Here is a 17,401-nt window from a genome sequence, read left to right as displayed (position 1 = left end):
TCAGATTCACTTTCACTTTCGGTTTTAGTCGTAACTGGGATTTGTAGTTCTGTTTGCTCCCGTTTGCGCAGTTCTCGTTGGTCTTTTTCTTTAGGATTGATCAATGTTGCAGCAGTTTCCTGTTCTGTATCGCCGGAGGTGAAATGTACCTGAGCCTGTGGTACTTTGGCAGAAGTGGGCCTTGATTCTGTTCCAACTTGCATTGCCTTCACGGTAGTAGTTTTCTTCATCTTCTGTTTGTGAGGCGTAACTTGAAACAATCCGGAGTAGTTTATAAGTAACTTTTAGAAAGTATTGACTAACTTTTCTTCATTTAGACATTAATTTGTTGATTTTTTACGGGAGAGCTGGGTTCCAGCGTCTCGATCCTACGCCATCACGTGACGTCCCCTTGTTTAAAATTTTCTGGGAGTAGGAACATTGAGTAAATGTGCAACAACCAGAACCCTGACCGATTTTAGATAAATGCCAATTATACCAATCAAAGTAACTTTACTCTTTGTTATTGTGCACCCTTAAATGAATTCTAAAGCACTTCTTGCTGTAAGATCAAAGATTTCTAATTTGGATAAATTTTATGTTGAAATACCTAGCGTCTGTGTGATTCAAATCAATAATATGACACTGTAATCTTAATGCTTCATCGGGGCAGTGCATAATCTGATTTTTTTTTGTTGCTGGTTAGAACACTTATGAAACATTACAGAATTTGTTTAGAATGTTGATAATGATCTATAGAAATAGAATAATTTTTGTATCTGCGAAAGACACAATGTAATTCTCATATTTTCCTTTGAGCTCAGGTAGATTTCGAAAGAGAAAGCATGACAACATGCAGCCTCGAAATCAAAAAGAGGAAGGACAGAGTAAAGTAAACCCATTGTCACCAGTGCTGTTATCTTTTGAGTGTAAGTGTGTTTTATTGATCCTCAACTTTTATTGTTACTTGCATCAAATTTTTAGTGTTCAGCACCAGTCAAGATCAATTTTGTACTATCATTGGACTAACACATTGGGGTCAACACAATGGAGGAAAGACTGAGAACTTGATAAATAGGAATGCTAAGAAGGATACAAAGAAACACAATATGATAATGAAAATTCAAAAATAGAATTACATGATGCATTTAAGCAAAATCTCATTTCACAGCCATTAATATCTGAGATAATTCCTTCCAAAAATTTTTACCTCAATCTTATTGAAGGTATGAATTGTTGAGATTTTTATGTGCTCCTCCACCAATTATTACTTCACCAAAGTGACAGGTTTGACAGTGAGTATCAGAAGCTGTACAACCTTAGCAACATTAGACTGGAGTCCAGTCCTATCTTGCCTTAAATCCACATTTTGTGCAAGCATTCTGGATGTTTGATTCTGAGTAAGAATGCTGATTTATTCTGCATCAAGTCAGCTAAATTCAAAAAGGTTCCTTTATAGTTTTATTCATTTAGTGATACAGCGTGGATTGGGCCCTTATGGCCCAATGACCCTCAACACCAAGCAGCCCACCTATTTTCCCCTTGCCTAATCACAGGACAATTTACAAAGACCAGTTAACCAACTAACCAAGTAACACACACAAAATTGCTGGAGGAACTCAGCAGGCTAGGCAGCATCTATGGAAAAGAGTACGATCAATGTTTCAGGCTGAGACCCTTCAGCAGGACTGGAGAAAAAAAAGTTGAGTAGATTTAAAGCATGGGAGGAGGGGAGGGAGAAACACAAGGTGATAGTGAAACCAGGAGGGGGAAAGGTGAAGAAAAGAGCTGGGAAGTTGATTGGTGAAAGAAATACAGGGCTGCAGAAGGGGAATCTAATAGGAGAGGACCGAAGGCCATGGAAGAAAGAAAAGGGGGGTGAGGAGCACCAAAGGGAGGCAGGAAAGGAGATATGGTGAGAGAGGGAAAAGGGGATGGAGAATAGTGGAGGGGGAGGCCGCATTCGCTTGGATTTCCAGCATCTTCAGATTTTTTCTTGTGTGACAGAGATTTATGTTTTGAGGATTAGGACCAGCTCATTTGAAGAAAACACCAATTTTGGTGTTTAGTTTTCTGAACAGTGTTGGGAGAGTTGCCGATTATTTAGATAATTAGAGTAGCATTAATCTGCTTGTATATACATAAACAAAAGGATGTTCACACCCCTTTGTTTCAGTTAAATTTTGAATGTTTTAGTAACTTTTTGAATGGTCATGGCACCAAGGTTATCACTATAAGTGATCAGAGAATATGTGTTGATTATTTTCAAAAACACATATCTGCTATGGGAATATTGACAGTTAATGCAATGATGGTTTACAGTATGGGTGTGCTGTCAGTCATTTCCATTCCTGACAGAGCCAAAGGCACTCCACAAATGTAATTCTTGTCTTTCCCTGCTATGCATGGTCTCTGATTTTTGACTTTTTATTCCACATTTTCAAAGTTCTAAGTACATACACAGTTGCAAGAAAAAATTTGTGAACCCTTTGCATTTACTTGATTTTCTGATCTTCATGTAAGTCACGATAATAAACAAACACAATTTGCCTAAACTAATAACACACAAACAATTGTACTACTTCTTGGCAATACTGAGTACACCATTAAAACAGTCACAGTCTAGGTTCAAAACAGTATGTGAATCTGGGGGAATGCCTTCTGCAAAAGCAGTTTGGAGTTGGTTGTTCCCATCAGTGAGATGAGATTGGAGGTATGGGGTGTAGTGTTGCCCTGCCCTATAAAACACACAAACAAAGTCAGGTTACTGACAGCCTGCACTTCTCACGAAAGTTCTGTTTATGTGCATCATGCACCATACCTTGATCAAAACTACTTTCAAAGGAGCTCAGAAGAAGAATTATAGAGATACATGAAACTGGAGAAGGCTACAAAAGTATTTATAAAGACCTGAGAGTTCATCAGTCTATAGTAAGAGAAATTGGCTACATATGGAGGAAATTCTGTACTGTTGCTACTCTCCCTAGGAGTGCATTGTTCAAAGATTACTTCAAGAGCACAACATGAAATACTGAAGGAGGTGAAAAAAGGACCCAGCAAAAGACCTGCAGAATGTCTAGAACAGGGGTGGGCAAACTTTTTGACTTGTGGGCCACAAAGGGTTCTAAAATTTGACAGGGGGGCCGGACCAGGAGCAGATGGATGGAGTTTTGGTAATACACCTCATAAGAGAAAATAAAATATCATGGGATATGTAGAAAACATGTGCTTTAATTTCAATTGAAAATGAACAAATGCATTACAACAAAATATCTGTCTTTGAAGTCCCATGGTATTTAGCTATTTATTGAAATGACTTTTAAAACACTGAAAATTAAATGAATAAAATACAGCTTTTTTTAATAGTAACAGTTATTATTTTAAAGCACTGAAAATTCTGTTATCCTTCAAGATATTATCATCATCCCTCTCCTCCTGACTGTCTTTATTTCAAAGACGGTAGGAGATGCAGGTCTACTTGTCCTGCTCCTTCTTATTCAATTGTCCCCTGTGCCAAAACTCAACAACGACCAGCACAAGGACAGAACATGTATGCGCCAGTATGCGGAGCGTGTTATTTGATCTGGAGCGCATTTTTTATTTTGAGAATATACGTGCACCTGCGCACTACTCATGTCCATCACTTAACAGAAATGACATGTAACATGTAAGGCTTATTGAAAAAAATATTTTCAATTGCATTTTTTACATAACACAATGAAGAAACTTCTTTTTAATTGCAGTGGGAACAGTGTTGTTGGTCTCCCTTTTTAGCCAGCGCATCAAAGTCTGGATTTAGTTTTGTTGTGGCGATTCTCAGGATGGATCTGAGGTGTTGGTCAGTTAACTTGGATCTGTGGCTGGCTTTGTTGATGTTCATGACGCTGAACGCCTGTTCACACAAGTAGGTCAAGCCGAACAAAGAGTAAAGCGCAAATGTGGAGTAATACGCTGCACCTCAACAAAGGTCAATGTGTAGCGGTGTGCTATATGCAGCGCTAAAATTACGACACGGAGTCAGTAACTGCAGTCAAAGAAAAAAACTTTATTCGAAATCCCCAGCCTCACTTTTAAGCCTCCCTCAACCTGCCCCCCTGTGGCGCAGAGGCTCCAAAGCTCGTAAACCCCTGCAGGCTATCTCCCGTAGCCGGAATGCTGGCTAATTGTGAGCCTGGATGTGCCAGGAAATGGGTCGCCACAAATGTATATACAGTGCGTCATCTATTGGGAAAACGCCAGAATTGCGGGGAAAATACGTTAACAAGGTTTATTAATATAATTTCATCAAGTTCTGCGGGCCGGATTAAAAAGCTTAACGGGCCGCAGTTTGCTCATGCCTGGTCTAGAACTTTCTAAAGTCTCTGTTCATGTATCCACAAGAAGAAAAACACTGAACAAGGATGATGTTCATGGAAGGACACCACTGCTCTCCAAAGAAAAATTCTACACATCTCAAGTTTGCAAAAAGCCACCTGGATGTTCCACAGTGTTCTGTGAATAGATGAGACAAAATTTGAACTTTTTGGCAGAAGTACACACTGCTATATTTGGAAGAAAAAGGGCACTGCACAACAACACCAAGACTTTATCTCAACTGTGAAGCATGGTGGAAGGAATGTTATGGTTTGGGCCTGCTTTGCTGCCTCAGGGCCTGGACAGCTTGCAATCATTGAGGAAGCATTGAATTTAAAATTGTATCAACACATTTTACAGGAGAATGTCAGGGTAGCGGTCCATCACCTGATGCTTAGTAGCAGTTGGATGATGCAACAAGACAATGATCCAAAACAAGAGTAAATAAACAGCAGAATGGTTTAAAAATAAAAGAAAATTCACTTTTTGCGATGACCTAGTCAGTGTCAGACCATAACCCAATTAATATGCTGTGGCATGACCTGAAGAGGGCTGTTCATGCAAGGTATTCCAGAAATATTGATAGCTTTGTCTGGAGAAATGGTCTAAAATTCCTCCTAGGCATTGTGCAAGTCTGAGCTACAGGAAACATTTGATGGAGGTTATTGCTGCTAAAGGATGTTTTATCAGTTATTAAATACAAGGGTTCACGTACTTTTTCCAGCCCAGACTGTGAATTAAACAATGTGTTCAGTAATGACATGGTAAGTACAATTGTTTGTGAGTTATTAATTTAGGCAGATTATGTTTGTCTATTATTGTGACTTAGATGAAGATCAGACCACATTTTATGAGTAATTAATGCAAAAATCTGGGTGATTAAAAAGGATTCACAAGTTTTTTATTGTAACTGTATGTATTATTTGCATATTCACAGTTGTCCTTTTACCTGTTTCAGTGCTCAGTGAGTAACGTGCTAGCCTGTGATTCAGAATGATGTGGGTTCAAATAAGAACAAATAATTCAAATTGGCCTTCAATGAAGTAGTAAGGGGGTGACAAACTTTGGGTATAACCATATAACCATATAACAATCACAGCACAGAAACAGGCCATCTTGGCCCTCCTAGTCCGTGCCGAACCCTTAATCTCACCTAGTCCCACCTACCCGCACTCAGCCCATAACCCTCCACTCCTTTCCTGTCCATATACCTATCCAATTTTACCTTAAATGACACAACTGAACTGGCCTCTATTACTTCTACAGGAAGCTCATTCCACACAGCTATCACTCTTTGAGTAAAGAAATACCCCCTCGTGTTTCCCTTAAACTTCTGCCCCCTAACTCTCAAATCATGTCCTCTAGTTTGAATCTCCCCTACTCTCAATGGAAACAGCCTGTTCACGTCAACTCTATCTATCCCTCTCAAAATTTTAAATACCTCGATCAAATCCCCCCTCAACCTTCTACGCTCCAATGAATATAGACCTAACTTGTTCAACCTTTCTCTGTAACTTAATTGCTGAAACCCAGGTAACATCCTAGTAAATCGTCTCTGCACTCTCTCTAATTTATTGATATTTTTCCTATAATTCGGTGACCAGAACTGCACACAATATTCCAAATTTGACCTTACCAATGCCTTGTACAACTTTAGCATTACATCCCAACTTCTGTACTCAATGCTTTGATTTATAAAGGCCAGCGTTCCAAAAGCCCTCTTCACCACCCTCTCTACATGAGACTCCACTTTCAGGGAACTATGCACAGTTATTCCTAGATCTCTCTGTTCCTCTGCATTCCTCAATGCCCTACCATTTACTCTGTATGTTCTATTTGGATTATTCCTGCCAAAATGTAGAACCTCACATTTCTCAGCATTAAACTCCATCTGCCAACGTTCAGCCCATTCTTCTAACCGGCATAAATCTCCCTGCAAGCTTTGAAAATCCACCTCATTATCCACAACACCACCTACCTTAGTATCATCGGCATACTTACTAATCCAATTTACCACCCCATCATCCAGATCATTTATGTATATTACAAACAACATTGGGCCCAAAACAGATCCCTGAGGCACCCCGCTAGTCACCGGCCTCCATCCCGATAAACAATTATCCACCACTGCTCTCTGGCATCTCCCATCTAGCCACTGCTGAATCCATTTTATTACTCCAGCATTAATACCTAACGACTGAACCTTCTTAACTAACCTTCCATGTGGAACTTTGTCAAAGGCTGAATCGTGAAAAGTCCTTGGTGATATTTATAGAAAAGAAAGAAATTAATTCTGGCTAATCTTCCTCTTTTTTGGAAAAAATGGTAAATCATTTGAAATGACTTGATTATGGAAGTATTTTCTATGTGTTAATTGTTTGCTGCATTCACCCACATGAGTGTAGTAACTATTTCACAAGTAATTAACACTGAAATAATTATTATTAAAGAATGAGAAAGCATTAATTTTTAGCATTTATCCTTTCATTATATTTTCTCGTATATTTGCAATTGTTCAGTTGTTTTCATAGGTAAAGGAAATTAGACTAGCACCAATTATATCATTTAATAATAATTCCTGGCTCTTTGAAATTTCAGGTTTTTAAAAACTAAATATATATTCATGCAACATTTGGAATTAAAATCTGAATAACCCCTCTAAGAAACTGACTGTTTAATGTTTTGAAATTTTTTCTAGGTTAACCAATATGTAGATAACAGGAGAGAAACCTTGTTTTATAAATAGCTTAAGTAAATCACTGCTGTGGAGGTTACCTTGGGTTTCATTCTCTACCTCAGGGATTTCTCAGGAAGTGCTCTTCAATGTTAACAGAAGTGAAACATGCATCAGTTTCTATTGTTCACTAAAAATTACATATCATTTGCAGTGAGTGGATCATAGGGTGCTCACTAAATTGTGTTTATTAATTATTGCCCTTATTTTGATCAGCTTTTCAAAAAGAACTTGATGCAAAGCATGATAAACATGAGAGGCTGGTTAAACTCAGTCGGGATGTTACCATTGACAGCAAACGCACTATTTTTCTTCTTCACAGGGTAATCAGGTATGAGATCTTCTTTGTACTTGATTTTTTAAATATTTAATACATTGAAATTATTGTTTTATTTCCAAAGCAGATGTGTCTCAGTGTTGCCCACATGAATTTTGATGACTTTAATAAAGACCTGAGTATGTACACTTAGTGGCCACTTTATTAGGTTCACCTGTACACTTGCTCGTTAAGCCAAATCTAATCATTCAACCATGTGTCAGCAACTCAATACATAAAAGCATGCAAACAAAGATAAGAGGTTCAGTTGTTGTTCAGACCAAACATCAGAAAAGGGGAAGAAATGTTATCTACAGTGCCTTTTAAAAAGTATTCAGCTCCCACAACTAATTGCATATTTTACTGTCTCATTTTCTAAAGTAAGATATATTGAAGTTGAATTTTTTGAGCTAATCTACAAAGCATTGTGCATTATGTCAAATAAACAAAAACTTCCAAAATCTGTCAACAATTTACTAAAAATTAAAAACCAAAATTTTGAGGCTGAAAAATTTCATCTTTGTAGTTACGGCGCTAACTTTCCTCAGATGCAATATAAAATTACCTTACTAATTCTTTTTCTTTCTTTCTTTTTTCTTTTAAAATCTTTTTATTAATTTTTAAGCAAACATAAATAAAACATGAATACAGAGAGTTTGAGAGTACATAGTTAATAGTTTAAGTAGACATTCAAATATATGATAATCAATATATAATAACCTCCCAAATAGTATTTATGAACAAAAGAAATAAAAAAAAATCCCCCCAAAAAAAGAGAGAAAAAAACACTAGCCAACATGGGCCATTGCATAATGTCAAATATATACAGTAGTGCCAATAACTCCAAACCTCCATCCAAATAATTAAGGATAATAAAAGTGAGGTTTAGGAAAAGATAATTTAACTCATATGAAAATGTTGAGGTCTCCAAGTTTCTTCAAATTTAACTGAAGGATCAAAGACACCACTTCTAATTTTTTCGAAGCTCAAACAAGAGATAGTTTGAGAAAACCATTGAAATATAGTTGGAGGATTAATTTCTTTACAATTCAATAAAATAGATCTTCTAGCCATTAATGTAACAAATGCAATTATTCGTCGAGATGAGGGGGATAAACGACTATTATCCGCCATTGGTAAACCAAAAATTGCAGTAATAGGATGCGGTTGGAAATTGATATTCAGAACTATTGAAATAATACTGAAAATATCTTTCCAGTAATTTTGCAAACAAGGGCAAGACCAAAACATATGGGTCAATGAAACAACATCAGAATGACATCTGTCACAGGTTGGATTAACATAAGAATAAAATCGAGCAAGTTTATCCTTAGACATATGAGCTCTATGTACAACAAATTGTATTAGGGCATGTTTAGCACAAATAGAAGAAGAATTGACTAATTGTAAAATTTTCTCCCATTGCTCAGTGGGTATAAGACAATGAAGTTCTTTTTCCCATTCCTTCTTAATTTTTTCTGATACTTCTGGCTGTATTTTCATGATCATATTATAAATGACAGCTACTAAACCCGTTTGACAAGGATTCATAGCTAAAATTCTTTCTGTAATGTCCGATGGACATAGTTTCGGAGAAGACTGTAACTCATTATTCAAAAAATTTCTAACTTGCAAATATCTAAAAAAATGAGTTTTAGGTAAATTATATTTATTAGATAGCTGTTCAAAGGACATAAAGCTATCATCCAAAAACAGATCACAAAAACATGTTATACCTTTTGTTTTCCATCAAACAAAAGCTTGATCCATAAAAGAGGGCTGAAAAAAAAAGTTAGATATTATAGGGCTTGATAAGATGAACTTATTCATACCAAAAAATTTACGAAATTGAAACCAAATTTGCAATGTATGTTTGATTATAGGATTAGTTATTTGTTTATTCAATTTAGATAAAGAAAAAGGAAGTGAAAATCCTAAAATTGAAAACAATGAAAAGTTTTGTATAGATTTACATCCAAATTTACCCATTGTGGGCAAGCTGCTATAGTCGATTCTTGTGTCCAAAATATTAATTATCATGCATTAACTGCCCAATAGTAAAATTTCAAGGTTGGCAAAGCCAAACCGCCCTCCTTCTTAGGCTTCTGTAAATATTTTTTGCTTAGTCTAGGATTTTTATTCTGCCAAAGATAAGATATTTTGGAGTCAATAATATCAAAAAAAGATTTAGGAATAAAAATTGGTAATGCTTGAAATAAATAAAAGAATTTGGGTAATACCATCATCTTAATAGCATTAATTCGACCAACCAATGACAAAGATAATGGAGACCACCTGGTTGCAAGTTGTTTAATTTGGTCAATTAAAGGTAAGAAATTAACTTTAAATAAATCTTTATGTTTTTTTGGTAATTTTAATACCAAATAAGTAAAATAGTCTGTGACAACTTTAAATGGTAAATGTTTATAAATTGGAACTTGCATATTTAATGGAAATAATTCACTCTTATTAAAATTCAGTTTATAACCAGAAAAGTTACTAAACTGAGCAAGCAAGGACGAAATAGCAGGAATAGATCTTTCGGGGTTGGATATGTATAGTAACAAATCATCAGCATATAATGATAACTTATACGTCCCTTCCCCAACCTTACTAATTCACCCAATTTCACCTGAATAAATACCCCCTGTCTCTGTAAGGTCCAACAGTATGGTAGATTTTCAACAGACTAGGCCAAAATGAAGACAAAACATTTGAAACATAACAGGGAAATTATAATAGAGAAATACAAATCTAGATAAGGGTACAAGACTATATCCAAGGCACTGAACATACTTCAGAGTTCAGTGCAGTCCATCATGAAAAAGTGAAAAAAACTGAAACAACAGCCACACTGCCTAGGTCAGTCTGCCCTTCTAAACTCAGTTGCTGGAGAAGAATGGCACTTGATGCCACCAGTCAGTCTTGAATGAGCTGCAGAAGTTAGTTGGTGCAACTGGAGATGACGTTTATGGCTCCATAATTTCTAAGGCTTTGCACTGAAAGGGTGTTTTTGGAAAGGTGGCAAGGAAGATGCCCTGCCTAAAAGAAAAAGCATGTCCTTGCCTGTAAAGACTTTGCAAAGAGTCACTTAGAAGATACTGTGAAGATGTGGAAGAGGTCTTGTGGTTGGGCAAGATTAAGATGGAACCTTCTGGCCTCGACACTAAGTGGTATGTGTGATATAAATCTAATACTGCGCATCAGCCAGATAACACCATCCCTACTGGAAAGTATGGTGGAGGTAGCATCATTTTCTGGAGATGCTTTTCAGTAGCAGAGACTGGAAATCAGGAATGCTGCTAAGTTTAGAGAGATCCTGGATCAAAGCCTGCTTACTTCTGCCAGAAAACTTAAACTGGGGAGGAAGTTCATTTTTCACCAGGATAATGACCCGAAGCACACTGCCAGAGCAACCATGGAGTGGCTTCAAATGAAATAAATTAATGTCCTTGATTGGCCCTGTCAGAGTCCTGACCTTAACATCACTATTCAGGACATTTACAGCAACAGGTGAGTAAAAAGGGCCCAAAGGATCATTGGGGACCTGAGTCACCCCAATCACAAACTCTTCCAGCTGCTACCATCCAGGAAACAGTACCACAGCATTAAAGCCAGGACCAACAGGCTCCGGGACAGCTTCTTCCACCAGGCCATCAGACTGTTTAATTCACCCTGATACAATTGTATTTCTAAGCTATATTGACTGTTCTGTTGTATATCTCACTGAACGTATTATTTATTACAAATTGCTATAACTTGCAGATTTCAATGGAGATGTAACATAAAGATTTTTACTCCTCACTTATGTGAAGGATGTAAGAAATATAGTCAATTCAATTAAGCCAATTGAACATCTCTGGCAAGTCCTCAAGATTGTTGTCCACTGCTGCTCGCCAACTAACCTTGCACAGTTTGAACAATTTTGCAAATCTTGCTCCATCATGTTGTGCAAACCTGATAGAGACTTGTCCAAAAAGACTATTGGCTAAAATAGCTACTGAGGTGGTTCAACTAAATACTGAGCAAAGGGGATGAATACTTTTGAATGGTTTTTAAATTTCTAGTTTTTCATGTTTTACTATTTTCCCTGGTTTTTTTTGTGCTCTACTGCAAAAAAAGGAGCTTGTGATTCACAAATAAGAATTCCCAGTTAAATTGATCAAAATCCCTGTTGTAATACCCATTTACGTAAGAGTTGGGGGTTGAATACTTTTTCAAGACACTGCAAGTCATCGTGAAATGATTGTTGGTGCCAGACAGGGTGGTTTGGGCATCTCAAAACTACTGATCTGGGATTTTCATGTACAACAGTCTCTCGAGTTTATAGAGAATGGTGTGAAAAATAAAAGAAAATCCTGTGAGTAGCACTTCTATGGGTAAAAACGCCTTGTTAATGACAGAGGTCAGAGGAGAATGGCCAGACTGCTTCAAGCTGACAGGAAGGCGACAGTAACATAAATAACCACAAGTTACAACAGTGATGTGCAGAAGAGCATCTCTCAATGCACATTAACCCATTGAATTTTGAAGAGGGGCTCAGCTGCAGAAGGCCACACTGGGTTCCAGTTCTTTACCTAATAAAATAGCCACTGATTGTACTTCTTATTGAGTTTGCCCTGTGCTTTAAAAAATAAAAGCATTAATGTTAAATAAACAGAACCACAGTTATTGGATTAAGTGTTGATTAGCCTATACTTTACAATTGATGTGTTAATGACATTGATTTTCTAGCTGTGAAGCAGTCAGCATTTCCAGATTATTTTTATCAGTTTGTGTAAGTATGAAATCTGGTTTATAATTGAATCCAACAGAAAGTTCAAGGTTCTTGATGTTATGTTTTTTTTCTATTCATGTTTTGAGGACTGGACACAATTGTCAAATTTAATATTGATATTTTCCATCAGTGTTGGTGGTGGCAACCTTGTACCACTGTAGTCCTGGGTATATTCTATTGTGGAGGAAGATCTAGTGAGTTTTGGTCAAGTCAGTGTGGTGTGTAACTCAGAGGGAAACCTGGAATTGGTGGTGGTCTTACATATATAACCATATAACAATTACGGCATGGAAATAGGCCATCTTGGTCCTTCTAGTCTTTGTCGAACGCTTACTCTCACCTAGTCCCATCTACTTGCACTCAGCCCATAACCCTCCATTCCTTTCCTGTCCATATACCTATCCATTTTTAAAAAAATGACAAAATCGAACTTGCCTCTACCGCTTCTACTGGAAGCTTGTTCCACACAGCTACCATTCTCAGAGTAAAGAAATTCCCCCTAGTGTTACCCCTAAACTTTTGCCCCCTAACTCTCAACTCATGTCCTCTTGTTTGAATCTCCCCTACTCTCAATGGAAAAAGCCTATCCACGTCAACTCTATCTATCTCTCTCATAATTTTAAATACCTCTATCAAGTCCCTCCTCAACCTTTTACGCTCCGAAGAATAAAGACCTAACTTTTTCAACCTTTCTCTGTAACTTAGGTGCTGAAAACCAGGTAACATTCTAATAAATCTCCTCTGTACTCTCTCTATTTCATTGACATCTTTCCTGTAATTCGGTGACCAGAACTGTACACAATACTCCAAATTTGGCCTCACCAATGCCTTGTACAATTTTAACATTACATCCCTCCTATACTCAATGCTGTGATTTATAAAGGCCAGCATACCAAAAGCTTTCTTCACCACCCTATCCACATGAAATTCCACCTTCAGGGAACTATGCACCATTATTCCTAGATCACTCTGTTCTACTGCATTCCTCAATGCCCTACCATTTATGATGTACATGCCTGCTCGTCCTGATTCTTTTGGTTGTGGAGGCTTTGGATTTGGCAGATCATAGATGATTAACTGCAGAGGACATTTTAGGTGATGTAACATTCTGGTTCTGTCAGTTGCGTAAGTCTGGGGAAGACAATCTGGCCCCACCAAACGTATGAGATTAAGGTGCAAAACCCCAAAACCCCTGTTTGTGTGGATGCTGCGTGATTTGTTACACCGTTACAAATCAGTACCGTGAAATAACAGACAGTACACCATAGACAATTAAACAATTCAGCTTTATAATTCTTATTTGGCTAAAGGTTTAGTGAAGAAAAAACAAAACGAAAAGGGCCTATTTTAATATAACAATCTAATGTGCACAAGTTGAAGCTCACGGTCTCCCTTTCGCAGATCCTCCATCGATTTCCCTGGGCTTCATCAATTCCCGGCCCCACTCCATTGCCACTCCTTTTTGGCGTCTACGACCTCTCCTTTCTGGCGTCTTCTCTCCCATCTCCCGCCAAACAAAAGACCCAAATCACCTTGGTGTCTGGCACACAGCACAAAAATACATTCCCTTCATTGGATGGCTCACATTCCAAAGCACCCGTTAACATTAACCATAATGCAAACACTGCTTCTACAGAAAGACCATTACCTTAGCAGTGAAACGTTTCCCAGAGTGTTACATTCTCCCCCAACCTACCAAAATTAGTTATGTCCTCATGACATTGAGATTATTTGCCAACCCTTCATACAAGGTACAAATTCCAACCCTTGTGTAAAAGGCAGTGACGTAGCTCTCCAAGGCGATAGGTGCCACAGTCTTTTCCCCCGGTACTACATAGGCCAGCCTTTCTGGTGGTCTCCTGATTCTTTAAGACCTCCTTACCCCCTCATCTACTACTTCAGGTTCCAACAACCTTTGGGATACTTCTGGCCTACACAGCAAAGCCTCCCCTGGACTGCCACTCATGTCTTTTGATCATACCTCCTTTTATTTCCTTGATTGCTTGGCTGCTGCGACCTCAGCTAATTCATGTCTTTTTCAGCTCCCTTCTTATATCAGACACATACCTCAGATAAGTCTTCAGTGGTAGGTTTTCCCAGTCCCAAAACAAAACTCGATGGGCAACCTCGCCTTGTGCCCAAACATCAGATAATAAGATGAGTACTCAGTAGCTTCATTTCGTGTACAGTTGTAGCTGTGGACCAGATGTCCAATATGTTGACTCCACTTGTTCTTCTTGCTGATTTCCAAGGTTCTGAGCATGTCTAGCAAGGTCCAATTAAACCTCTCGGGCTGGGGATCACCCTGCAGGTGATCAGGCAACTCCTTGGAGACTTCTTGACTCCAAGCATGCTCAGTAACTCATGGATGAGCCTACTCTGGAAAAATCCCAACCCTCATCACTATGTATCCGCCTGGGGAGGCCATAATAAATGAAATACTTCTCCCAAATCACATTGGCCACTGTGGACACTCTCTGATCCCTGGTAGGGAAAGCTTGCGCATATATGGTGTAATGATCCATGATGACTAAGACATATTTCATGTTGCTGGCATCTGCCTCTATTGACTGGAAATCCATACCCACCAGGTCAAGGGGCCCCGCACTGTGCAAGTAGGACAATGAAGTGGCTCTCTTAGGCAGCATCTTCCTCCGTATGTATCGAATGCACGACTTGGCAGTATTCTTTGACCTCCAGCTTCATTTGGGGCCAGTGGAACCAATCTCTGAGCAATCCATAGGTCTTTTCAACCCCCAAATGTCCAGGATCATCATGAAGTGACTTCAACACAATCCTCTGATACTTCTCAGGCAGAACCAGCTGGGAACTCCAAGGCCAGTCCAGAGGATTTGATTCCTCAACTCCCATCTGGGCCATTCACTCAGTAAAGGAGGCACTGCAACGTGTTTCGTCTTCTCCGCTTGAGCCACGTCTCCCTATTCGACCGCTGACCAATGGCATTGATGCCTGGGTTATCTCGCTGAGCAGCTGCCACTTCCCAGGACTCAATTCCGGTAACTGGTTTGTCTTCAGAGCAGTCAGGTTACAGTAAGCTTGTGGAATTGGACTCATCGGAAGCTCCCAATTGACCTACTGCTTGATCCTGCCCTTGCCTTCCCTCTGCCTTCACCATGATGAAAAACTGACACATGGCTTTCACTCCCAGGGCAGGAATGCTCTCCTACTCTTCATCTCTGTCCAGCCCTTCATGTGCACGTCGGGACAAAGCATCAGCATCAATGTTCCGGCTTCCCGGCTGGTACTTCAGTCTGAAATCATAGGCAGACAATGCCGCTAACTACTGATGGGCTGTGGCATCCAATTTCACCGAGGTTGGGATGCAAGTTAGGGGCTTGTTGTGCATCCTCACCTCAAATTTGGCACCATAGAGGTAGTTACTGAACTTAGCCACCACAGCCCATTTCAATGCCAGAAACTCCAACTTGTGTGTGGGATAGTTTTTCTCGGAGGGCAAAAGACTCTGACCGACAAATACAGCAGATCTTAACCTGGTGCCCTGATTCAGATACAGGACACCCCCTAAGCCCTCTCTGCTGGTGTCCATATACAGTACATACAGCAATTGGAGGGTCTGAAAAAACCAGCATAGACATTCGTGTCAGCAGCTCCTTCAAGCGGCTGAAAAACCTCTTCACATTTCGTATCCCACCTTGCTCCAAATGGTTCCGAAAGGCTAAGATGCTCTTAACCCTGCTCTCCTTTTGTAGCACAAAGTGTTCACAGTCTGGGAGCTTGGCCATGTGGTCACCGCCTCTATCTTAGATGGATCCATAGCTACTCAATCCCTTGAGACTATGTGCCCAACATAGCTGACAGACGTCTTGCAGAACTGGAAATTGTCCAGGGAAAATTTTAACCCTTCAGCTTTCAGGTGGTCACATTCAGCACCTTCAGTAGCTATGCTTCATGTTCCTCTATGGTAGACCCAAACACAATGAGATGATCCAGGTACACCAGTACCTCACACAAGTTCATATCCCCCACCGTTTTCTCCATGACATGCTGGAAGGTCACAGGGGCTCCCAATATGCCCTGAGGTTATCCACTCCTCAAGTCCAGCACACTGAAACCACTTCACACCACTCAGATAAGCCAGCGCATCTTCGATTCTTGGGACCATGTACTGGTCGGGGACAGTATGCCTGTTTAGAGTCCTATAGTCCACACACATCTGTACCTTACTATTCTTCTTCCAGTTGTTACGTATCCCGTAACTGGATAACTCACCAGCAAAGATGGAGAGGTCCGTTGGAGTCTGGTGGCACTATTTTCGAATGTTTTTATTCATAAAGGGGGTCACAAAAGTAAGGTTAATACAAACATTCAGAACATATACATCGGCAAAACTCAATCTAAAGCACCGGTATAGCAATAATCATCATTAACAAATAATCTCGACTGTTGTCTAGGGGATAATATATTGTCCGTTGGAAATATAAAAGTCACTCAGAAGTCTGCAGGTTTCAGTCTTTTTGGGGAATCGCTGGGTTTCACATGTTTCAGAGAGTTAGGAGAAACGGAAAAACTTGCCCGGGTCTTTGACGAAGCAACTCCGTTGAATCAGGGGAGCGTTGTTTCCCTGTTATAGTTCGAAGTCCTTGTCGGTATTATCAGCCACCCGCTCCCCAGGCAAAGAAGTTATGGAGCGCACGTGGCTTTTGACTGGCTTCCAGCTATCACGGGAATGTTGAGCAATGAAGTCCTTCTGGTGCGTCTCTCTGGGGTACCGCCTTTTGCAGTCCTCTTTTATCTTGACTTGCAGAGTTGTAGATGTCCATCAAAGTAGGGTGATCCAATCCCCACCCCCACATTGCCCGAGGGTGTCCATATCCGTGGTAGCTGTCACGTAGCAGGGTCATGCACTTAGCACAGGTGTCTCTAAGAGCAATGGTCAAAACCGTTACATTGTCTTTCATTTGCCTGGGTCCGAGACCCGAATTAATAGTGCTCGCGATTCTCTGGAAGGAGGGGGCTGCTCCCGCCCCTTCGGCCCCTCAGAGCTGTGGTACATTCATAACACTGGCCACTACTTTTGGGAATGCATAGGGGCTACTGGACTCAGTGATGATTCCCACTTCCTTCATCTTGAATAAATGCTGCCAAACGTCTTCCACCTCTGCAGGGGCCAGTCGCCAGGACCTTTATCTAAATGGAGTGTCCTCAGTCACCCGGATAGTGTGACACGGGCTCTTAGGGCAACCCACATCAAGCTTGTTAG

The 17,401-nt window shown here is 39.6% G+C and overlaps 1 protein-coding gene across 12 annotated transcripts in view; it reads left to right on the top strand.

Annotated features, from left to right (window-relative positions):
- tsnax (translin-associated factor X) overlaps positions 1-17,401 on the top strand; it is a 124,361-nt gene that overhangs the window by 48,888 nt on the left and 58,072 nt on the right. For 5 of the 12 annotated variants that reach the window (XM_059982147.1, XM_059982144.1, XM_059982149.1 and 2 more), the window contains 2 exons: positions 804-908; positions 7,283-7,397. In XM_059982147.1, coding sequence (XP_059838130.1) covers positions 833-908; positions 7,283-7,397 — 191 coding nt within the window. In that variant the 5' untranslated portion in view covers positions 804-832. Of the gene's footprint in view, positions 1-94; positions 214-798; positions 909-7,282; positions 7,398-17,401 lie in introns of all 12 variants that reach the window. The other 7 variants (XM_059982148.1, XM_059982152.1, XM_059982143.1 and 4 more) reach the window with 4 other exon arrangements.

The sequence above is a fragment of the Hypanus sabinus genome, chromosome 10 (assembly GCF_030144855.1).
Source record: "Hypanus sabinus isolate sHypSab1 chromosome 10, sHypSab1.hap1, whole genome shotgun sequence".
Lineage (NCBI taxonomy): Eukaryota > Metazoa > Chordata > Chondrichthyes > Myliobatiformes > Dasyatidae > Hypanus > Hypanus sabinus.
Note: the sequence above shows the minus strand (reverse complement) of the source record. Positions and strands in the feature narration are given on the sequence as shown.